The 15625-nt window shown below is 28.1% G+C and overlaps 1 protein-coding gene across 1 annotated transcript; it reads right to left on the bottom strand.

Moving 5' to 3' along the window:
• Positions 1–359: 359 nt before the first annotated feature.
• LOC145831284 (insulin gene enhancer protein isl-1-like) lies at positions 360–12541 on the bottom strand. Its single transcript, XM_082938473.1, has 6 exons — positions 12452–12541; positions 12172–12299; positions 9608–10002; positions 1452–1643; positions 610–727; positions 360–514 (listed from the first exon to the last, which is right to left on the bottom strand). The coding sequence occupies exons 1-6, from the start codon at positions 12493–12495 to the stop codon at positions 489–491; spliced, it is 903 nt and encodes a 300-aa protein (XP_082794599.1). The 5' UTR covers positions 12496–12541; the 3' UTR covers positions 360–488.
• Between the last annotated feature and the right edge of the window lie 3084 nt (positions 12542–15625).

Raw genomic sequence — 15625 nt, 5'->3', positions numbered from 1 at the left:
AAGGTCAAGCAACTCGTCCTCTAGTGAATCCTTTGTGAAAAAAAAATGTTGAGAAAAAATAGGTTTTAAACAGTCGATATTGTTTACTAAAAAGGCTTAAACAATACTGCTACTTGGAATGTGTTAGAAAGATTAGTCACAACCGTTGAAACTCTTCTTTCAAGTTTAATTGTATTTCATTTTCAGTATAAAAAATAAAAAATACTTTTAATCCTTAGAATATTCTTATTTGTATAAGCTAAATGGATGTAAAGTATTCTAAACTTTAAGATATGCATTTGTTTATGTTTTAAAAATATTGTCTCTTTTATTTACCGGATTGAAACTAGAATTGGTTTTGATTTTGGTAACTTCCCTTTTGAGCACCTGCTCCAGCTTAGTGAACTTCCAGTATGAGAACATCTGAACATGCGCCTTCAGCTGATTGAACTGATTGAGTCTCGTCTTCATTAAGTTGTTCGATGGCAACGTCCTTTCGATGTAGTTGTTCAGCCGGCAAATAAGATTTTTGACTCTAAAGAATTTGAGTTTATTTCCATAAAACAAATATAACTTTTTAATTTTTTTTAAGGAATATTCATCTAAATATTAAAGTGCAAACAATCTTACTTTCTGTTACAAGATGTAGTGGAGTAGCACAGGAGTTGGTGGAGGATACGGAGGGGATGCTGCAAACCTCCGAGCAATCAGAAATCGAGGAGGGAGCCTGATCTGAGAAGTTGCTAACCTACAGAAGAAACATTTTTTTTATAATATAATTTTGTTTTTAATTTTTAAGAATTTTTTTATTTTTATTTAAATAAATATAGGTACAAACTTTGTTTGCGATTAGCAGCTACTGACTAAACAAATTACTATCCTAAAGAAAAAGCAAAGGGCTTAAAGATCATAGATTTTAAGAGATTTTGATAAATACCAGTTTTTAGAGTTTTTCAAAACATACAATTTTTTTCTTACTAAAGCATTTTCAACAAAAACTTTTTTTTGCTAATACATAAAGCTTCAATGTGGATAAACATCAGGATTTTACTAAAAAACTTTAAATTCTACTAATTTATTTTTTAAGTTTTCTGACACTCTTATACATTTATTTCAAGTTTGGATTTTAAACTACTGTTTTAGAGTTGAAAAACAAATTTAAAAAAGTATATTGATAAAAAAAGGCTTTAAATACTCTAACGTTGGAATTTTAACATGACTGATATTTAGTTAGCTTAATCGTAAATTTAAAGTCAGTAATTATATTGGTTTATGTCTAGACTTTTTACCCTAATTTTCAAAACAAATAGGTGTAACCTGAAACTATCAAATATTTAACAAAATTAGTTTAAACTTTTATAATTCCAAAGTACACAACATTATGTTTGACTTATTGCGTATAAAATAAATGTAGTACGATTAACAGTTAAACAAATAACTACGCAGTCACACTAAATAGTTTACAAACAAACCAGCTGCTGAAACGGTGGTTTTTCTATTTCGCTCTGCAGTGCAAAATCACTCAGCGCCTTCCAAGCCGGCTGCTGCTGTTTCTGGTGGTGGTAACCCATCGACTGGTCAATTGACTGGTTTGAATTTTGTCCTGGACCGTTGACCGAGTGATCTGACGTGTTAGGTCTGTCGTTTGAGTTGGATCCTTCGTTCTAAAATGATTTTAGCGCTTTAAAAAATATTTTATGAGATAATACTTTTTTCTACTTCAAACTAAAGTTACATCCTTTAAAAAATCCTTACAAGTGGTTAGCAGCAAAAATCTCTATTATTTGTATAATAACAACAATCTCAAGCAAAACTTTTGAAGATTTTAATGCTTATTTATTTCATTTCTCTGCCATAATGGAAAACTTATGAACGAATTTTCAAATCGATTAAAGCTATCGAAAAGGAAAAAATCGCTTTCCTAATTCTTTGCAAGTGGTGAGCAAGAAAGTCTTAATTGTTAAAACAGCTAACAACAATCATTATCAAAACTTTAAAGTTTGAGACTGTTTATATCATTAAACTGCCACAATAAATAAAAATTGAACAAGTTTTTATTTCGATACAAAAAACGTTTCTTTTTCAACGTTTCAGCAAATGAGAGACACGCAACACATTCCAATTATGACGTCATCCTGGTTGTACAATGCGGACTTGATGCGGATTTGAAGCCATTCAGTTACCTGACTTCTACACAGCTTGCCTCTTAGTTATTTATAATGCGTTTTTACATACAGTTTAGTTCAACTAAATTGAGTCTTTTAATTTTAAACTAAAAAATACTAATTTTATTAAAAAATTTAAAGTAACTATATAATTATAGCAGTTTATAAAATCACGCTAGTAAAAAAAAATGCTACGAACTTTTTTAAATTACATAAGTCGATTTAAAGAGTTTATAACTTAAAAGTAAATATACCTGCTAACTAAAATAGCACTCAAAATCATCTTTAAATTTTGTTTATATTTTCACTGACGAATTTAAACAGCAAACCAGAATTAAAATTCAATCAACAAACTGCACAATCATCTTGCAAAAGGGAAATGCAAGTGGCAAATTTAAATTTGTTTAATAAAATAATTCAATGTGTTTTGTACTATTGTGACTACCATCGTAAAAGCTTTCAGAAGTAGTTAGCCAAATATTTTCATTTCTAATGTTAATTAAATAAATAAATCACGTGGTGTCACTTGGTTACTTAAAGATTTGAAAAAAACGAGCACTAGTTTTGAAGTCAAAAAACCAAACTGGTAAAAACGTATATAAAATTTTAATTAAACATTTTTTTTCTTATAATTCCCTCAATAAGAAATTTTATATATAAGATTTTGTCTCAAAAAATCAAGAAAAACTTAAACGGGTTTTAATTAAATTTATATTTAAACTTTTAGCAATTTTTTGGAAGTTTTGTCAAAATAGCTCTTAAATAGTTAAATAATAATTATTAGTTTTTTACACACATTTTCATCTCTTACAAAAATTTATGTAAAGAATATTTTTTTAAATAAATTTAAACTTTTAATTAGCTTTCAAGTACACAAACTAACTTAATAAGGTCAGGTCAAAACATTTTTAGTTAACTAATTCAAACCGAACTCGTAAAAAAAAGTGTTTGTCATTTTTGAAAGCAAGAAACTTTTTGCTGATACTTTAAATAAGGTGCTTAACTTGAGTTGTCTTACTTATACTTTTAAGTAGCTCTACAGTAAACTACTGACACCTGTTTGTATTTTTCAAAAAGTTTTTATTCCAATTATGCTACTACTTTAATATTTTATATTTTTGTTTATATTTTCATTTCAATAGACTTCATTTTATTGAACACTTTGAAAATACAAGCTAATCGCGTATGATGAGATCAAGTTAATAATTGATCACCTGCTCAAATGTTTGCATCAAAATTTTAATTTGCTTACACTTTTTGCTGGTTTTATCTAAAACTCTGTTTGCTTTAACTAGACAAACTGAATTGTGGCTTGTTGTTGAGAAAGACGCAGGGGTCAACTTTTGTCATTTACAGGTTTATTTCTAGAAAATTAATAATAAAAAGACATTCATTATCTCAGATCACATTGATCGATGAGCTCATGAATATGCAGAAACCTCATCCCTGCACCGCGGCGCCAACAACAAAAAAGAGCGGCTTGGCCTCTCTGGCCTTTGTGACGTAACAACTTGTAACATTAAAAGTTGCCACGCGCTTCCAAACCCAAGTTGAATAAAAATAAATGAGCTGCTTCCGTGGTTCTGTTTTCTTTTTTTTTTATGCAGGTGTTTGTGAATTTATAATTGAAATAGATTAGAATCTAAGTTAGGTAGGCAGGGAGTATTCTTAAATTACAGCCTTACTTAAAACTTTAATGGTTAGAATTACTCTCTGACTATAAAGTTTCTAAATTTAAAACACTTTTTTACTATTTAGAGCGAAACAAATCTTACTTTTTAGTTAGATTACTTTAAAATTAAACCGGAATTTCAAGCTACCTAATCGTATTTAAACAAAAAAAGATTCCGTTGTACTTTAGCCTCGCACAAGTAAAAACCAAACACAAATACTTTATAAATATGTTTATCATAAGCAGCTTAAGTTTTAGATTTGTGTTTTTTTTTTGTTTTTTTATCAAAAGCTAACTTATAAGTAAGTGGTCAAAAGATAAAATATTCAAAAGGCTTAAAAGAATCGTTTGTTATTTTTTTTTTCATCAAAATAAAATTTGACATGATAAGCGAGTAATTAAATTTGTGGCACAACGCTTCCATGGCAACAACTTCCCAAAGGAGCGTCTTGAACATATGGCAACCATCGTCAGGGCAACGCAAATGGATGTCGTTTATCATAATCACATCATTGTTTAGTCCTGAGATGTAAAAGTGCGAAATTGTTGGACACACAGAATTTTTTCGTTTTAATTTTTTTATTTATAATTGTTTACCTTGTAAATTATATTAACTTCGAATTTAACAAATCGACAACCAAAAACCGTCGTTAATAAAAATTTAAGCTCATAAAACTTTAATTTATGAGGTTTATAAAAGGTATAAAGTCGGTACGGTTGAGAAAAAATGTGCTCTTCTTGTAACTGGAAGTCTTCAAATGAGAAATAATTAACATAAAAATGGTTGAGCTGATGAGTTTTATCAACCTTTAATTTATAAAGATAAAGTATAAAACTTATACTAATACTATAAATTACATTAAAAAAATATTTCTCATAAAACAAAACTTTAGTTAACATAAGAAAAATAAAAGCGAACATAATATTTTTTTAAGGTTTAACTTTAAAATTTAGACGCGTTATACAAAATAAACTATTTTAGGTTATAATTATAAAGTTTATGCATTTTTAAACTGTTTTAATATCAACTTTGTTAATGTTTAATTTTAAATGTCTAGTTTAGTATTTTTTATTTGTGTTTGGTATAAGTTATAAAACTTATCAATTACTGGACAGTACAATTTGAAATTTAAAACTTTTCCTAACATTTAACCCTTTTCTGCTTATTATTGAAAACTTTTGTTAGCCAAGTAAGCGTAGATCAGGGGTCGGCAAACAGCGGCCCGCGGGCCAAATGCGGCCCGCGAGCACGTTATTTTTTTGAATAGAATGCGGCCCGCGAAAGAAAATTTTGCGGCCCGCGAGCATGTAAATGTGGCCCGCTGAGCAAAAAAAAATTTTAAGTTAAATTTCTTTGATTAATTTAGTTTTAAGTCCTTGTATAACATTTTAAAAGAATTAAAAGGCTTTACTGGACTAGCTTAGAAATGTAAAAAAAGACAAGTTATCATTCCATCAGGTTTTTTTTCTCAATTTCATTATAGCTTTCTTCATACAACAGGAAATTGTTTTATGAAAAAACAGTGTAAAAAGTGTTTCGAATTAGTAAGATAGTTATATAATACCTATATAGTAAATAAACTAAACGTAAATGTTTTCCGTTTCGTACAAAAGTAATGCACAGTAATTTACTAAAATGTATTTCTAAACAGTTTTGATTTTTATACGTTTTTTATATTTAAGTTTCTATTACAGATGTTTTATTACTAAATGATATATTTTAGTGTGCTCAAAAACATTTAAAATAACATTTAATAAAAAAATAAGGTTAAGTTTTTTTTTTTTGACACCTTGATTTTTTAGAGGGTTTCTTTGCATTTTAAATTAATTCCTAAGCAACCAATTAACTAAGATGCTTATATTTTACACCATTATTTACTTAATACTTAACGAGATAAAATTTAATTAATGCACAATTTTCTTACATTATTGTTTCTACGTGTAATATCTAAATGTGTACAGACGAACCTAAAACAATATATATGACATAAATTAAAAAACTTTTTTTAGGTATACTTTTTCATTTTTCAAACTATGTTTTTTGGCAAAATAAGTTAACTTTTATGCGTTGCATACTAATATAAACAGTTGCTGTTTTTTGGAGTTACCTATTTAGTACAAACTAGATTGAGAAATGGTAACTTATAAGTTTGTACATTTTTAGTCATAATAGTTCAAACTCGACGAAAAAAAAATTGTCACACACTCAGACTATGACTGTGTGAAGAATTTAAACCTCAGGCCAGTTTCGTCATGTTTCAGTTTTTGGCTTGAATTGCTTTTTGTATGGTAAAACATTGAGTAGTTTTGGTCACTCAGACTGACTTTTTTACTTCAAAGAGTGGTAAACTAAATTTATGATGTATGTTTTGTTTAATGCACAGTGTTGTTTTGAATTAAAGTATATTTTAAATTCTAAGTCTTGCAGCTGATATAATTTATATTGTTATTTATATTAATTGTATTTGTATAAGTGTGAACAATTAATGTTTCGAAAAAATCCCGGAAAAGCTTGGAAATTGACAATTTATACATATAAAATCTGAAAAGACTTGAGTATGAGAATTATCGAAAAAACCTAGAATTGTAAACAATTTTACATGTTAAGTAATGAAATTTCGATTTGACACAAAAATCTACCATATAAATTTTTTTTATTAAAAAACACATTTAAAGTAGCTTAACAGTATCTTGTAAATTTTTCTATATTGTTTAAGACATTTTGTTTTACCTTTAACTTTATTTTGTACTAAAAATAGAGGCAAAAAGTTGTATTTTTAAAATCTTTATATTGGTGCATTGCCCCTCTGCTTTTAAAATTTCTTTAACGATTCTTATTTTTTGTATTGGAACTGCACCTAGAAGTTTTACTAAAATGTCGAAATTAGGAAAACCACCTGTAATAAAAATTCTAAAATGAGCAATATCTGTTGTATCAGTTCTCTCATCTTAACAGATTGATTTTGTTAATGAAGTCCTAATTTGGGTTTTGAGGCTTAATAATCTTCAGACATTTCCTAAACACGACTTCTTGTTGACGTTGAAGAAATAAACAAAAATATCTAATTAACGCCAACACAACTTATTTAAATAAATTTTCAACTCTAAACGGTATCTTTTTTTAGTAATTCCTTTTCCTACTTTATAACTTGCCTCAACAGTTTTTTTTGATCAGTCTGTAGTTACTGATAAAAATCATGTGCGTTGTTGAAGCTGACTTAGCGATTTATTTTTTGTTTCTCGCAATAACTCCAAACTAACGTATTGTAGTTCTTATAGCTCGTCGTATAACTCACATTTGCTCTTTTTAAATGCAATATTTGCATAGCAGATAAAGAATTGCTATAATGCTAAATAAAAATAGGTTTTTCTCATTCATTAATAACTTAATAAATTTATATACATCTGCTAAAAATATTTAAAATCTTAGTTGTCCAATTAGGCTGAATTATAATATTTTTTCTAGTTATATAATTAATTCACTGTTAATAAACTTCGATATTTCTTTATTTTGTGAACCTTATTGTAAACATGGTTGCCAAACATTTAGGCTAGTTTGAAACTCTTAAAAACTAAGACTAGGTTAAAGCTATTTAAGAAATTTTTTTAAAGCTCAGGTGTATCTGAAACTTTTATTTCAAACTCTTTCAATAAGTCTTTGAATTCTCAGAATAGTTTTTATGACAGTAGTGTAGTTTATTAATTGTAATTTTTTTTTTGTCTATTTACATATTGTGCTTTTTTATCATAATGATATTTTAGTTATGTATTTAAGCTTGATTAACAGAAAGTTTTAAGCTATTTTAAATTATAATAATCTTTAATATAATTCAGACATTTTTGCTTTTAAAGTGGCAACCGTGTAAAAGACTAATTAACTACTAATAAAGTATTTTATTAAAGTATTTGAGCATTAATTATGTTAAAAAATTTGATTTAGCTTAACTACAGTATAAATAGGTACTAAATTTATTAAATTAACTAATTACTGAATTTTCAAAAGAGTGCAAACTATTTAAGACGCAAAAACTATTTTCAAAAGCTAACATTTTTCAAGATATGAAAAGGTGGTTCATAATATACAAAATGTATAAAAATGACCGATAAATGTTTTTCAAGCTCGGTTTTTATAGAGAGTTAGGTTGCAAGAATAATAATAAAAATAACTTACTAAGTTTAACTCATTAAATTTTTAAGAAAGTACATTCTTTATAAAGACTTAAGTGCATTAAACAACGTAAATTCTATTCCAATAGATATTTTTATATTAAATAGTCATTTTATGTGTAGCTAAAAGTTATTTAAAGTAATAAATTGAATAAAAGTAAAACTATCTCTGGTGTGACCGAAACTAAAACCAAAAGATTATTCAAATATCACTAAAACTAAAACTGTGGCCCGCGAAGATTTTGAAAACTTGAAATTTGGCCCGCGAGCACCAACTGCCTGCCGACCCCTGGCGTAGATGGTCAGCAATTTTAAGATAAAAGCATAACACGGCGAGTTCTTACGAACTGCAGCTGTGCAAAATGCATTGGATTATGACGTCATAAGATGTCGGTGTTGAGGCTTAATGGGTGGCACGATAGGCGTGAAATATTTGGCAAGAAATTTTGAAAGCAACATGCTGCTAGCTTAAATACAAGCGACAAGAATTTAGTTAGTTAAAGGTCTGGGGTCGGTATTAATCGATGTGAAAGTCAATTAGAAAGTGACAATATTTAATAAAGTATACTGAATGTATGGAAACTAATAAATTTTAATTACAAACGTAAGTATGTGAACTAAGTCTTCGAAGCCGATTTCGTAAGCATTTACTGCATTGAGTTATTTATATTAACTAGATTTTTGTTTTAATCAATGTTTGAATTTAAACAAAAGTATTTAAATATATAAATTGTTCGTTAAAATGTACATACACGTTTAACAAGCAACAGTGGTGCAACGCGTATGTATATGATAATATATTAGAAAACTAATTTAACAAATTCAGATATTACAGTGTCTTTAAAGCAATCATTATTCAATTAAAACGTTTTAACTGTCATAAACTAAAAACTTAGTTTGATAACAATCTTGTTTTATTTTGTTTTATAAATTTGCGTTTTAAATGTTAGATTTTTATGGTTCAAATTAAATTGACACATTTTTTTCTGATTTAAAATAATCTACATCTGCTCAACTACTAGCTCTTATCGAGATGTATTTGAACGTTTTTTATTACATAAACAAGCTGTGTATTTAATACTTTTAAATTTAATTTGAAACTTTATTTTAAAACTGTCAACATCAATAAATTACTTGTTTTTACTTGTAACAAGCTAGTTTGAAACAATATCTTAGACTTTTTATTCTAATGACAAAAGTAAACTTAAAAAGTTCACTATTGCTTGTTTAACATTACAAACTCTATACTTTTTATGACTTAAGAGATAAAAAAGTAGAAAGTAAATAAATGTTCTGATTTTTTGAAGTTTAGCATGTTAAGAGTTTAAAAAAGTGACAATTTCGTTTTAAAAAAAATATGCTTTTTGAGTGTCTAGCTAGAAGCTAGTTAAAAATTTATCTACAATAATAAAACAAAAGTTTAAAGATAGAGAGATAAGTAAGTGTAATATTCAGAATGTATTTTAATTACTTTTTAATAAATCTAGAAAAAATACTTTAACTTAAAATTTTTTACAGAATCTCATTAATTTTAGCAAAACAAAAGCATAACAAAAAAGATTTTATTTATTCTTCGAAATCTACTATACTTTACAATTTTTTTTTTAACATCTAACCACCTAACCTGCCGCTTTTGTTGCCCGGAAGTCTGCTCCCCTCCCTCGCCGTTCCTCATCTGCTGCTGCTCCATCTTCTGCTGTTGCTGCTGCTTGAGCGCGATCGACCTCTTCTTGTCCTTGCACCGCTTGTTCTGGAACCACACCCTGATGACTCGTTGAGGGAGGCCGGTCATGGCGGTCAGCTGCTCCTTCATGATGGCGTCGGGCCTGCAGTTGTTGTCGTAGAAGGTGTGCAGCACCGTCAGCTGCTTCTCGTTCAGCACCGTCCTCTGTCTCGTCGTCTTGCCTCTCCTCTTGCTGCTTGCCCCTTGATCCTTGCCGCGCTCCCCTGATAAAATGTGTATTCCCCTGGGACCGTGGTTCATGTTCTGCTCTGGAACTATTTGTCCCGTGTATGCGTCTGTAGGTAATTAGAGTATACGTTATTTGAAAAGTAGAAAATTTTGTATCAATACTAACACTTTGAATTTTAATCTTAATTATTAATTATAATTTAACAGTAATTAAATGAGAACAGTTAATTTTGTTCATCTTTTGAAATAGATGAATGTTGTAGAAAATGGCGACTTGCGTTAAAAGCGTGTCGTCAAAATAAATTTATACTTTGACAATGTATTTTTAACAATAGTACTAAAAAATCAAATATCTTTTTGTCGTTGATTTAGAAAATGTTTATAAGCAAATATAAAAATAGTTATTAGGAAAATTATCAAAAGTCACTTATTTGTTTTTTAAAATATAAAGAAGTCTTCAAACATTTACATATAAGTCGAAGCTGATAGAAAATTCCGATAAAGCCAATTAATTCAATTGCAGCAGTTTATAACTTGAATGTTAACTTCAACTATTTTGCTTAAAGCTTGAGGCACTTGTCGTTATCGTTGTATTAATACCTTAATTGCGGCATTTTGCTTTCGTGTGACGACTTCAAAGTGACTGTCGCCCCAAAAGACGTAAAAAAACTTTATTTTATCTATATTTGAGGAATTTGAAGGTATTGTTAGCTTGCAGTAGTTTTTGTTTGGTTGGCTTTGTGTTAAAACCTTTCCGGCTAATACGCTTCTAATAATTAATTTCGGTATATTTATTTTTATTATTTTCTTTTTGTTTTTATAGCTTTTAATTTTTAAAAACAGGTATTAATTAAAGTATGTTAATTATTAAAAACTTAGTAAGGTTCTGTTCTGTAAAAAATTTAAATTTTACCTTAAACAATAAGAATATTAAAAAAAAAAATTGACACAATAAATGTATTTTTTTGATCCACACACTTGCTAATTTAAGTCGAATATAAACTGTATTGTAATAAATTTTTTTTTAAATATATATGCTTGATTTTTAAACGTCTATACTAACTTGTTCTAATTCATATAATAAATAGAACAATCATAAAAAATTACAAATTTTAAAGTATGAAAACAAGAGTAAACTATTTTTATTTTTGATATTTAATTAATATTTCTGGTGTTGTAAATATCTTTGATGTCGAACTTTAAAAAAATAAAGAAATTAGTTACAGTATAATAAACTTTTAAACCGATGTAAACAGTTGGTTGCTTAATTTGTTTCAAGTTAACCACGCATCAGTTGCAATCTTTGACCTTTTAATTTAACGAAAAATCAAGAATTTTTACACGCAAAAGCCAAAAAGATTAATGACTTTTAAAATCGATAATTAATATTCAAACAAACGGAAAAAGCCAAAACAAAAAAGTTCAAAAACACTGCTCAACCTAAACAATCAAAGGGGTTTTGATATAGGGTAATTCCCTCTTGACTTCACAATGAGCTTCATTCTGCAGCGAGTTTCGCCGCGGAAAATCTGATCAGATTACAGAGTGCGAAAGTCGAAATATGCGAGGTTAACTTGCAAAGACTACATAGTTACTCCATAGTAGCCAGCGGAAAGGGGGTATATTTTTGACACACATGAGTGATTTATGCTTGCGCATCTGACACCTCCAGCAAGTTAAAGATTAATGAGTGATTAAAACGGTAACTTTTTTTTTAATTTTTTTTATTGTATTCTTTTTAGCACTTGTACTTGAAATGGTGTACAGTTTATTGGTAAACTGATTAATATTTCATTTTGTTGATTAAATTAAAAACAAAAAAAAAATTCATAAATCTTAGGAAACTACATTGTTTAATAAAAACACATGGTAATTCAAGTAACTTTGAACATGTTTAGTTTAATAAAACTAATCAAAGTTGTTAAAATTTTCTTATTAATTGATGAAGCATTTAAAAGTACTGACATCTAATTAAAATAAATGAAAACCAAAAAATTGTGAATAAACTGTTTCTAAAATAACTTATTTACTTTGGTTTACCATTATTATTACAAACGTTTAGTTAAAAAAAAAATTAATAACTAACTGGAACTTTCTATTAAGTTTTAAATTTAGGTATGCATTTAAATAGACATTTTTTTGAAGTTTTTTTTAAGCAGAACCAAAAATATTGTTTGTAAACTAAACTTAATAACAATATAGTTAGTCAAACAAGTTTTATAAACAAACTTTACACACAACTTATAATACAGAGTTTTAACAGTCAAATCACTCACCAATAATTCTGTTGTCTTCTCCTGATTTTTTGAAGATTCTTTCGTAATCTCGCAAGCAGTAGATGCTCCCATCGTCGTTACATACAAAAGAATCTCCAGGTATCAGCTGATTGTGGCAGGCGTAACATCTGTAATACAAATAAATTAACAACAAATGATTCATATTTGTTTGAACAAGTAAATATTTTTAATAACATTTTAAAGTATTTGTATAACTAACATGATACTTCTAAAGCATAAACTTAAATTCAAATAATATTTTGTTATCTTTTGTACTAACCTAAAACACTGAACATGATACTTTTTATCTCTACTAGACATCATCAACTCCCCTTTGACCAGTCCAAGTTTGCACTTTGCACATTTTGGAGCAAACAAGCTAAAAATAAAGCAAAGTTTAATTACGTTCTAAACTACGTTTCTAATTGGTTTAAGTGATTTATTTGTTTTAAAAATAAGCTTTGAAAAATAGCTTAATTTGTTTTTTTTTTAATTTAGATATACCCCAAAACAAATGAAACCTGAGAGTATTTATATTTTTTATTACTTAATTAACAAAATGTATTGTAAGCTTATACCTCAAATTTTATAGGCTCAACAAGGAAGTTTTAATTTTGTAAAGTTTTAATTTTTAGTTAGTGAGTTCTATATACTTAACTAATCAAAATATAAAATTAAATAGTGCTCTTTTTTCACATTCGAGTAGCTTTTTTATTAGTTTTAAAGTAGTTTTATTGTACAATTTTAGCCTTTAAAGTTTAATCTTTTGTTATGGAAGTTCTCTGTGAGAAAGATTTTTTAATAAGACTTTTCGTATTCTAACTCGCTTGAAAAAAAATTGTTGTATGATTTTTTGTACATTTTCCGACGTTTTAATCTAAGTTCGAGTTATTCAACTACTATTAAAAAAAATAATGCTGATAAAGAGACACTTGGTTGAACTGAGAGTGATATGTGTATCAACAAGTCATTATGACATAACAATACGTCAGTGCTTCACTATAAACTATATTAACTCCCGTAGGGTTTCCGCTGTACTGCGACATATTTACTCATCAGTTTTTCCTGTTTGTTTTGTCTGCTTGTGTGTCTGATACTCAAGTACAGTCGACAGTCCGGATTGAGTTTTTTTTCTCAATCAGTCGTACTAAGCCACCTGAGATGCATTTAAACTTGACAGCTGACTTAAGCAGTTATTATGACGTCATATTAAGGTTTAATTTAAACCGTTGATGTTACTTTCTCAGATGTTATCCAATAATTAATCAAAACACCATTAGCTAAGGGCGGGAAAACCATTTTTTTTTATAAATAAATCTGCTTTAATGGCTACTATTTGATCTTTTTAGCTAACACATGTTTAAAGACTGTTTTATTTTCAACGAAGATAAAACGAAAAATGTTACTCTTTCCAAAATATAAGTTCATTGAAGCTTTGAAAGTATATATAAAACAAAAAAGAAGTTCAATTGACAAATATAAAGGCACGTTTAATCAGCAATAATTTAGCAAAGAGTTTTTACAGTCGATAACATATGTCGACTTTCGCTTAGCAGGCAGACACTAACACGTCTATATACTGTAGTATTTGTTGATCTTATAACCCTGTGCTTTTTTTCGGTATGTATTTGGTTTTTCTTGGTTTTCATTTTATAAGGGAAATCATCACGTTATAAAAAACTTAGTAAGATATTTTGTTAAAATTTTGATATTTTTATATGTTTTTATTTGTACAGTTTGTTTATTCTAAAAGTGATTTAATTCTTTTTTATTTTTCACGTATGTATTAAACTGTAAAAAATCTGTTTTTTAAATAATACAAGAAAATACTTATACACATGTACGATTAAGTCTACAAAGATTACGTTTATTCATGAATTTTTCTTTTTTAATTTCATTGAGTTTATTCTGATTTTTAATTAGGTACCTCAAAGATACCACATAACCAATTTTTATTCAACTAACTTTTTCAAAGTGATGTGTCTAACAGCTTATGAACAAGTCGTGAGTAAGTCGCATTTTTTTCAGATTTAAACTTTTACTTGTTTTACAAACGAAGCTCGTAGCAAGGCACAAGCAAGTTACGGAAACTCGACAACTTTTCAACTAATCTGTTTGATGACTGTTCAAATTATTTTGTTTGGTGAAAATAAACGAAGTTTAGTGTTTTGGGTCGAGCTTGTGTGTTTAAACACAGCCGACTGGTAATTAGTTGTGTCAATTCAAACAATTTGAAGCGTCTTTTGTGTGTTTATGTGCAAAATACGTAGTAATCTTGATTGCCATTCGGTTTTTTATTGCTTTTAAATGACCAAATAAATAGTGATTGCATTAATGACAAACGCTTGATAAAGATTTTTTTCTTAAAAAATCATTAAGGTTAAATATACATATAGTTTTAATTTTTATAATGTTACATTCATTAATTATAGATAATTACATACAATCAATTAATTTTATTAAATATTTATTTAACATAATGGTTATTTTATATAAGATAATATCGATATAAAGCTTCAATAAATCGCGGGCAAACACTAAACTTAATATATGATTTTAAATAGACGTCAAAAATTTATCGAGTAGTTTTTGTATGTAGATATTCTTGTATTGATTACGCCATCGCAAGACAAGAATCTCAAAAAGCTTCCCAAACTTGCAGTCTTGAACAGACATCACGTCATTTCGGATTGACGTCATGTGAATTTTCGATGCCGGCTGGGAATTGATTAATTAAAATCGAAAAACATCTTGATTGCTCGTTTATTTTTATCTTATGTATTAGTAAAAACAATATAGCTTATATTTTATGTTGAGTTAAAAGCTTATATACAAATAATAACTAATATAATATTAGAAAAATAAGTCTTTATAAACATCTAAAAACGCTTTAACTATTATTTTGTAAATGCTATCTCGAGGTTAAACTGAGAACCTATACATGTGAAACATTATAAACGTTTTGACGTTGTAGTTGAACGAAATTTAACTAACTTATGGGTTTATTATTTTATTTGTTATACATTTCTTGACCATTAAGTATGTATTTATAAGTTTACGCATCGATATTTTGGCTTCACACAAACAATAATAACTGCAAGCGACAATGCAGTAACTTCCTATTATCGCGAGTTAACAATTTGCTTCAAGCTAATTGCAGTTGGCAACGTGAGAGTTAAGTGGCTGAACTTTTCTTAGAATTAATAAGTTTGTCTTGTTAAGTGGTGACACTTCACCACTGATGTCGCCGAGCTGTTGTCGGTGTTGACTATGACGTCACAAATTTTTCGGCGAGGCAGGTAATAAAGAGATGAAGCAATACACGTGTCAACATTACTTGCAGCTTAGGAAATCACAGTAGGAACTTGCTTAACACGAAACTAACTATTGATCCAGTAGAAAATAATTCTGAGTTTTGATGCAAATAGTTGTTTATTACTTATGTTTAAACGCA

The sequence above is a fragment of the Thalia democratica genome, chromosome 3, assembly GCF_965202585.1.
Source record: "Thalia democratica chromosome 3, ktThaDemo2.hap1.1, whole genome shotgun sequence".
In the NCBI taxonomy this organism is placed as follows: Eukaryota; Metazoa; Chordata; class Thaliacea; order Salpida; family Salpidae; genus Thalia; species Thalia democratica.
This window is presented reverse-complemented; position numbering and strand designations above follow the sequence as displayed.

Excerpts from the sequence above, each read along its gene's own strand:
- LOC145831284 (XM_082938473.1), bottom strand. The coding sequence starts at position 12,495 with ATGATGTCTAGTAGAGATAAAAAGTATCATGTTCAGTGTTTTAG. Across the intron at positions 1,644-9,607 it reads CCGGGCAACAAAAGCGGCAG|AACGAAGGATCCAACTCAAA; the intron begins GTTAGGTGGTTA and ends AAATCATTTTAG. Across the intron at positions 728-1,451 it reads AACCACCGTTTCAGCAGCTG|GTTAGCAACTTCTCAGATCA; the intron begins GTTTGTTTGTAA and ends TTTCTTCTGTAG.